Source organism: Chiloscyllium plagiosum, unplaced genomic scaffold (assembly GCF_037043375.1).
Source record: "Chiloscyllium plagiosum isolate Xiang-an unplaced genomic scaffold, Cpla_swu_hap1 HiC_scaffold_18, whole genome shotgun sequence".
NCBI lineage: Eukaryota > Metazoa > Chordata > Chondrichthyes > Orectolobiformes > Hemiscylliidae > Chiloscyllium > Chiloscyllium plagiosum.
In genome coordinates this window covers 22,850,292-22,858,922 of record NW_028270156.1, presented here as the reverse complement: position 1 = coordinate 22,858,922, position 8,631 = coordinate 22,850,292, and the positions used below count along the sequence as shown (strand labels likewise).

Here is an 8,631-nt window from a genome sequence, read left to right as displayed (position 1 = left end):
CCTATTTACAAAGAGCAAGTTTATTTCACATATGTAAGGACATAGAGAAAACCTTCCCTGATCAGATTTAAAACATCAATATACATTTGTTAAAGCACCTATTGCAGAACTACATTATTTATTTTATAAAAGTAACTGATAGCATAATTTTAAGATTAATGTTGAAAATAATGTTGCCTGTTTGCTTTACTGAAAATATTTTTGGACATAACATTTATGTAGAATTATGAAGCTTCTCTTTTACCTTTACACTATTGTTTTAATTTCAAATGGGACCAATAAAGTTTGTGAGGCAATACATGTTAAAAATCAAATTTTGTTCTCAACTGCAGTACTTCGAAACAAAAAAAAGTGTTGTGGCCAATGTACTAAAGAGCTAAAAGCTGCAGTTAAATGCAACAAATATCTGATCACTGTCAGCTATGGGGAAAAAAACCAATGTCCAATCATGGATTGATACTGAATTAAATTGTAACACCGAACCTTGACAAACCTTCACAATGCAAAACAGTCCTGCAAGGGTGAATTGCAGTTTTGACTTGCAATCATGCCAAAACAAATTGCCAATTCGTCATCAGTATCTCAATTCCACTAATTACTGACACCACAGATGTGGCTGGGTTCAGTTTTAATGTATTGGCATCACCCTTTTTACACTTATCTCTGAAAACATAGATACACCCATTACAACTAGCAATCTTCCAGAGGGAAGGTACACGACTCCATACCTCTGGGAAACGCAGTCTGGTGAAGCTGTCGAGCAGAGGATTGTAACAAACCAAAGAATCCCCCTCAGCTACAATAAAAATCAGGTCCTTGTGAATAGCAGCATGCATACGGCCTGCAAAGGGGAGAAGGTATGATTTTAATTGGCACGTTCTGGAATGTGTGTCAAAACATTGGATTAGACGTGATGGTTTGGTGAAGAAATCCAAGTCATTCTCTTCTCCACCTAGAAGATAAATAGTTCCATTCAGGTTAACACCGGCAGCGCAAGATACTGCAGTGTCCAACTGATTGGTTTCAACCCACACATTATCACAGACCACATAATAAATGACAGCACTGGATAGTGTATCCTGTAGAGTTTTTCCACCGAGTGAGTAAATGGCATCCTCACTTGGCACAGATACCAGTGTGTGCTGAAGGCGATCTCTTGGCAGTGATGCACACTGTTCCCAGTCCATTGTCTCCATATTACACTTCCACATTCGGCGTGGAATGGGGCCACCCACAACATACAAGTCACTGCCATGCTTGCACGCAGCTGTAATTTGCTGACGCAATCTATTTTGTCCACTGACACTGATGGCATCATCATCACAATGTAAAGAAACTGCCAGTGAGTGAGTCCGAGTGTCTTCTTTTCCGATCAGATAAATATGAACAATTTCGCCAATTTCCTGTATGAAATAAAAAATTCCAAACCTGATAAACAACAATGGCAGTGTTTAATCTTTAGATAATAATCTTAAATTAATACAAGCTGCACACATATTTAATTAATGGGAGGATTCTAAAAGATTATCTTTGATAAGTTTAGATTCCCTACAGTATGGAAACAAGACCTTTGGCCCAACAAGTCCACACCAACCCTCTGAAGATTAACCCATTAACCCATCCATTCCCCTACCCTATATGTACCCCTGACTAATGTACCTAACACTATGGACAATTTAGCATGGCCAATTCAGCTGACCTGCACATCTTTGGGTTGTGGGAGGAAACTGGAGCACCTGGAGGAAATCCACACAGACACAGGGAGAATGCGTAAACTCCACAAAGACAGTCGCCCGAGGTTGGAATTGAACCCTGGTCCCTGGCGCTGTGAGGCAGCAGTGCTAATCACTGAGCCTTTTCTTTTGATAGGATAAATTAGTGCTTACTATTGAGGATTTGTATAGGGTGTCAGCAGGCAGGGAAAGAGTTAAGTTCGAAGTTTTGTGAAACAAGAGGTTCAGCTAAGCATGACTCAGATCAGATAAGCACTTACGGTTAACAATGGGTTGCTGAAGGCAAGGCGGAAAAGCAATCATTATGTAGAGCTATTTAACAATACTGGAAACATTCAGTATGTAACGTCAGTTAACAAAATGGAGGAGCTGAAACTATACTGTGACTTTGAGTGTTTTGCTTCAACTGAGGGGGGGGGGGGGAAACAGGATGACACTGACTTATTGAACCATTTCCTTGTTATCTCAAAAAGTACTTTTATTATGAGTTCAGTGTAAATCAAAAAAGGTATTCTTTTGGTCAGTTTCTGTGGAGAATACATACTGGCAAACCAGTAATTTGGTGGGCTGAAGGGCCTGATCCAGCTGAATTATGTTGCATTGTGTAACCCTTACAGCAAGACAACTGTATAATCGACTTTAAATTATGATGTGTTGTTCGAAAATCTATGTGAATTATCTACAATTTTTGGTAAGACCAGTTTTGGCTAATAATTAAAATGTACTACAAAATTAAATTTAACTCTAGAAAGGATGAATATAGGGTAAATTTCTTTGTATTTTCAAACTGTGGCAAGATTATCGTGTTTGGTCTTGCCAGAAAAATAACAGAAGATTAGATGTTAAGCTTAGATCTATCAGACCAATACGTTTGGTGGTTATTGCAGTAATGCAAAAGAAAAGTAGCCTCTCATTAAATCATTGTTGTCAAGTTTCAAATTACAGTGGATTCTGATTACACTGTAACTTTTAGAAGAATATCAGCTAAACTCCCAAACTGGCAGCTTATACTGGTATCACCAAACAATATACCCCAAACAATGAAGGTGTACTGTAATAGATGATTAGGGCTCCTCCTGTTTAGGTTTTACTGTAAATATGTTATGTCCTGCTTCAGTGGTCTAAAGTTACTCAGATCATGATCCTTAACTTTCTTTCCGAACTTCATTAAAATAGACATATGCAGAGTGGGAAAATGGTATTCAATGACTTTGCTTGCAAATGTTAAACTATTGATTTTTAAAATTTGTATTCAAGATATGGCTGACATTGGCAAGGTTTAAATTCTAGCCCATTCCACTGTGATGATGGAGCGCCTAAAATAGTTCCAGATGGAGAATTCTAGGATACCCAATCAGAAACAACAGGGACAGCAAATAAATGTCAAATCAAGCTGGTCTATAGCATGCAGGGAAATTTGGAGGTTTTCTTACAATATTGCTTGAAAGTCAAGGGTAGATGATTGGGCACTCTTGTTCAAGTTAGTCATGAACTACATTTACTTGTCATCCATGTAACTTGTCACTTGGCTGCTCAAACTTGAATATTATCCAGACCCTTACTGGAATCTAACATGGACAGTTCCATTACTGAGGATGCCACTGAAATTGTTAGCAGACAGTCTCCATCCTTATGATGGCGGGAAGGTCACTGATGAAAGTGGTTACAGATGGTTGTGCTAAGGATGCTTCCCTGAAAACTCCTGCCATGATGTCCTAGAACTCAAAAGTAGCTTGTAGGAATGTTGCATTATTTAGAACTCTGCAAAACTACAAAGCCAACATTTGTCCCTTATAACCCAAATCATCTGATCAATCCTTCTCACTATTTGGAAAAGTTTGGAATAATACATTTCCAGAAAAGGTAAAAAGCAAAGCCCCAAACTCTTCAATTAGCATTATTCTGCAGGAATTCTTCTGTTTCACACTTACAGGTAACATTAGTTTCAATCTGTAATGGGGAGGGAGGTACTTACATGGTGTAGTTTTGAGGTAACATACCTTTAAACTGGATGTCAGGTTCTCAGAATATTGTGCTCGCTCTTCCTTATTGTGATCTATCCATGTTTCTATTGCTTTTGCAGGTTTCTGGGAACTGGGAACACCATCTACAGGATCGAGAAAGAAAAACATTTTTTTGATACAATCCTTTCTGGACTGTTTTTGAGCTGGCTACCAACCTAGTTTGATGGTGGTGTGTTACAGTTTACTCAGAATATGAATTTTTAAAATCTATTTATGGGATGTAGGCATCACTGACTAAGCCAGCATTTATTAGTCATGCTTAATTGCTCAAAGGGCAGTTAAGAGTCAGCCACATTGCTATACATGAAGGCCAGACCCAGTAAAATGGCAGATTTCCATTCCTAAAGGACATGAGTAACTGAGATGGATATTTACAACAATTGTTGTCATTAGGCCAGCATTTTATTCTGGATTTTTATTGAATTTAAATTTAATCATCTGCCAAGGCGGGATATGAACTCATGTCCTTAGAACACTAGCCTTGGATTCTGGATTATTAACTCAGTGGCATTAATGCTCACCCCTACCTTATCTTAGTTTGGCAACTTGCAATTTTAGATAGATAGATAGATAGATTCCCTACCGTGTGGAAACAGGCCCTCGGCCCAACAAGTCCTCACCGACCCTCTGAAAAGCAACCCACCCAGACCCATTCCCCTACATTTACCCCTGACTAATGCACCTAACACTATGGGCAATTTAGCACAGCCAATTCACCAAACCTGCACATCTTTGGACTGTGGGAGGAAACTAGAGCCCAGAGAACATGCAAGCTACACACAGTCAGTTGCCAGAGGCGGGAATTGAACCCGGGTCCCTGGCACTGTGAGGCAACAGTGCTAACCACTGAGCCACTGTGCCGCCCTACATATTTTAGCTTGGAGATATGGTAGAGTCTCCAATATGGGAGCTGCACGGTGGCTCAGTGGTTAGTACTGCTGCCTCACAACACGAGGGTCCCAGGTTCGATTCCAGCCTTGGGAGACTGTCTGTGTGGGGTTTGCACATTCTCCCAGTGTCTGCGTGGGTTTCCTCCGGGTGCTCCGGTTTCCTCCCACAGTCCAAAGATGTGCAGGCCAGGTGAATTGGCCATGCTAAATTGCCCGTAGTGTTAGGTGTATTAGTTGGAAGGAAATGGTTCTAGGTGGGTTACTCTTCGAAGGGTCGGTGTGGACTGGTTGGGTGGAAGGGCCTGTTTCCACACTGTAGGGAATCTAATCTAATCATTCTTTTCATCACATGGCTGACAAGAATTTTACACCTTCTTACCACGTGCCATTGGCTTTTGTTGGGAAATTGATAATCAAGATTTTTGGCCATATTATAAGTGGACATTCATTGGCCATCAAGTCACGATATAGAATACGTACTCGGAACTTCTGGTTCAGAAGCAGTGACATTGCCAACCACACTGTTGTGTTTTATGTGTAAAAAATCCCAACAACTTTCGATGGCAATCCATCCATTCCAATATATATATATGTATACTACAATTTAGATTTCAGTTCAGACTTCAATGTAATTCTCAAATCAATCAGATTCTACAGCAACCTCCTAAATCTTCCCTTTTAAATGATAATTTTTCTCGAGCAGAGCAAAAACATTTCCAATTCTTTCCAAAGAGGGAACTCCTGGAAAGACTGTTAATTACAAGTGAAAAGCAGAATGCTGCAGACACAGTGACCACTAAGCTGAACACCTCCACTCAGTCCACAAGCACAATTTCGAGCATCCAACACTTTCAACTTAATTCACCACCTTGTTTGCATGCTCACACTTCTGTCTTCGTCCCACTGCAGTGTTACAGTGAAGTCATGCAAACTTGGGAGAAGAGCACCTGAACTTCTGATTAGATATTTTACAGCCTTCTGGATGCAAGAAAAACTTCAGAAGACTCAATAGAAAAATGAAGACAGGAAAACACATACCTTTAATGATATCTGTAAACAATCTTACAGGTAGTTTCACAAAATCTTCTGTCTTGTGAAGCTGTGACAGATGTGTTTTTGCACATTGTTTTGCTGCTGTGTACAGTTTCTGGTCACTGTGCTGATCCGCTAACCACATGACCTGTAAACAATTCCTGATGTCAACAGTCCGAGCCAGAAACCGAGAGCACTCTTCAAAAAGTGATGTTAACTGATACATATCTGCCACCTCGTATGTCTCCTGGAGGTCCTCCACTCTCAGTTTTACAGTGCCCCGGTAAATATAGTCCACAAGAAGCTGGAAAACACTTGCATTCACATCTTTGAGTTCTATAACATCATTATGAGCTTCTTTTAAGTTAGAGGTGAACATGGAACGGAAGAAGCAGCTCTGAGCAGAAAGCACGAGTCGATGGAGCTGGAATTCTTTGCCTTCTACAGAGATGGTAACATCTGCAAACAGCCGATCTTCAAGGCACAGATCCATAATACTCTGGGCAACCCGTACAGAATGGAATCTATCTGTGAAGGTATAGCTCATAAAATAACTTTCATCTGTCGTTCCTGCGATGGCTGCACCTCCTGCATCACTAGTTGGCTCCATTTTTGCAACGGATAAAGCAGGACCTATGGGAATAATTTCATTAAAAAATATAGTTTTAGAAACTAAATTATTTAAAAATTAATTTTCTTTTGTACTTTTGTATTATGAAACTTCACTATTTTATTATGAAAATAGAAAGATAAAGCCAGTAATATGTTTTGCTAATCTACATATTAAAATACACAATCGTGAATATTGTGTATCACCAGTAATATAAAGCAGCAATGTCTTACTTGAATATACGAACAAACAAACAAGGAACAAGAATAAGCCATTCAGCCCTTTGAGCAGCTCTGCCATTCAATAAGATCATGGCTGATCAGATATTAACCACAACATGTCAGACAGTGGGCAAACCCCAACCCAGAACCTGATTTAAGGTTCTGAAGAACCGCTGAAACGGATTTTAATAGATTGTGTAGGAACCCTATCTAATGCCAGGAGAGATATTAAATACCTTTTAACAATGATCAATATTTCTTGAGGCAGTATCTTTAGGAAAAGTTATGGCAAAAATTGTAGTGCAATATGTAGTTCTATTTTTAACAAGACATAACGCAATAACGCAAGGAAATACTATTTAACTATGTACCAATTAGATGACTGACAGATTGTAAGCCAGGCTGACAGCAAAGGGCGTTTACATATACTGATAGCTGCATATAATAATAGATAGGGTCCTTTTCTTTGCAGATAGCGAGAAATTGTTCACACATCACACCTATTTGATCATAACAAAATAGGAGACAGACATTCTCTGGTTTATTACTCAGAGCAAATCACGCACCTACCTGTTTTAAATCTACACAAAGCTTGGCAGTTAACTGTCAGTCATCATTTAACAGGTGCATTCTCAATGCCTCCACCAGAGTCTATTTGCCAGTAAATCAGCATGCTTTTCCCTTATGGTTTAAAAATATTATTTCGCTTTAAATTGTTAACTGCAATCCTGGCAAGTGCAAGATGAAAAGCTTAGCCAAGTGTTTTTTTTTAGCAACACCAAAGCTGAAATGATTGAACAGAAAGATGGATTATTTAGCATAAAAAGGGACATTAAGCAGAAATATGGTAACCTGCATTATTAACGTTCTGGAAGTTAAAATTGATCAAAAACTGAACTGGCCCAGCCATATAAACTGTGGCTACAAGAACAGGTCAAAGGCGATGCGTTCAGCAGTGAGCACCTCCTGTCCTCACTCCAACATGTCTGTTCATACTCAATTAAGTACAGTCACGAGTGTGATGGAATAATATTGATTTATCTGGATGGGTGCAATTCCACTCAACAAACGAAACACCATCCAAGGCAAAGTAGCTGACTGACTACCCTATCCACCACATTAATGCTCACTACCCTCACAGTGACAGCAATAGGTACCATCTACGAGATGCACTGCAGTAACTCATGAAAATACATTCAACAGCACCCTCTGCTGCACACACCCCCAACCCACACACACACCTGGGAAGACAAAAACATTTGCAATTTCTCTTTCCAAGCTGTATGCAATCCTAACTTGGAACTAAATTCCTTCCCTTTACTGGGTTAAATTCCTAGAACTCTCTTCCTAACAGCACTATGGATATCCCTAGAACACATAGACTGCAGTGATTCAAAAAGGTGACTCACCACTGCATTTTCAAGTAAATTAGTGATGAGCAATAAATGCTGGCCTATGAACAAATTAAACAAAAGATTATAAAAAGTAAGGATGCAATTATAAACAGAAATGTTAAATATTAAATGAAATGCAAATCATTAAACAGAAGTTCGGCTTATTTAATAGAAAGATTAACTTATTAAGAAAAGTGAACAATTAAACAGAAAAAAGAAATGATTAAATGAGTAAAAATATTAAACAAAGGGAGAAACTATTAAAGTGGAAATTAGGCAGAAAAGTGCATTATTAAACAGAAAATGGAAGTTATTAAGCAGGAAAGTGTATTTTTAACAAGAAAATGAAATTATTAAATTAATAAACTTGTCTTGAAAAGGGTGAATGTATTCAACAGGAAAGTTCCTTTGACGAAAGTGAGGACTGCAGATGCTGGAGGTGAGAGTGTGGTGCTGGAAGTACCTTATTCAGGCCCCTGTGGCTCAGGGAGAGAGAAACTCAATAACCGGGTACCCAGGAACAAGAAACTCCCTCGAATTTACCTCTGTATTTATTAACCGAGTGGAATCGCTTTTCCAAACCCATCCAAATCTCTCTTTTGTTTTGTTTTACCTTTGATTGCCAGGAGCTGCGGCCACAACGTCCGAGAGGGGAAGGGGGAAGAATGAAGGTGGACACCGCGACATGGGGGGAGGAGGGAAGGGATTAGGGGGCGGACCGACAGTG

The 8,631-nt window shown here is 39.3% G+C and overlaps 1 protein-coding gene across 2 annotated transcripts; it reads right to left on the bottom strand.

Annotated features, from left to right (window-relative positions):
* On the bottom strand, nt 1–8,569 carry kbtbd4 (kelch repeat and BTB (POZ) domain containing 4). Of its 2 annotated transcripts, none has more exons than XM_043705497.2 (4): nt 8,518–8,569; nt 5,686–6,312; nt 3,734–3,840; nt 1–1,403 (listed from the first exon to the last, which is right to left on the bottom strand). In XM_043705497.2, the coding sequence occupies exons 2-4, from the start codon at nt 6,287–6,289 to the stop codon at nt 546–548; spliced, it is 1,569 nt and encodes a 522-aa protein (XP_043561432.2). In that variant the 5' UTR covers nt 6,290–6,312; nt 8,518–8,569; the 3' UTR covers nt 1–545. The 2 variants fall into 2 exon arrangements, with proteins under 2 accessions (XP_043561432.2, XP_043561434.1); XM_043705499.2 differs by lacking the exon at nt 8,518–8,569 and adding an exon at nt 7,920–8,044.
* Nucleotides 8,570–8,631: the final 62 nt, after the last annotated feature.

Coding starts and splice junctions, on each gene's coding strand:
- kbtbd4 (XM_043705497.2), bottom strand. CDS start 6,289: ATGGAGCCAACTAGTGATGCAGGAGGTGCAGCCATCGCAGGAACGACA. Junction 3,841..5,685: donor GTTTACAGATATCATTAAAG/GTATGTGTTTTC, acceptor TCGATCCTGTAG/ATGGTGTTCCCAGTTCCCAG. Junction 1,404..3,733: donor ACCTGACATCCAGTTTAAAG/GTATGTTACCTC, acceptor TATTTCATACAG/GAAATTGGCGAAATTGTTCA.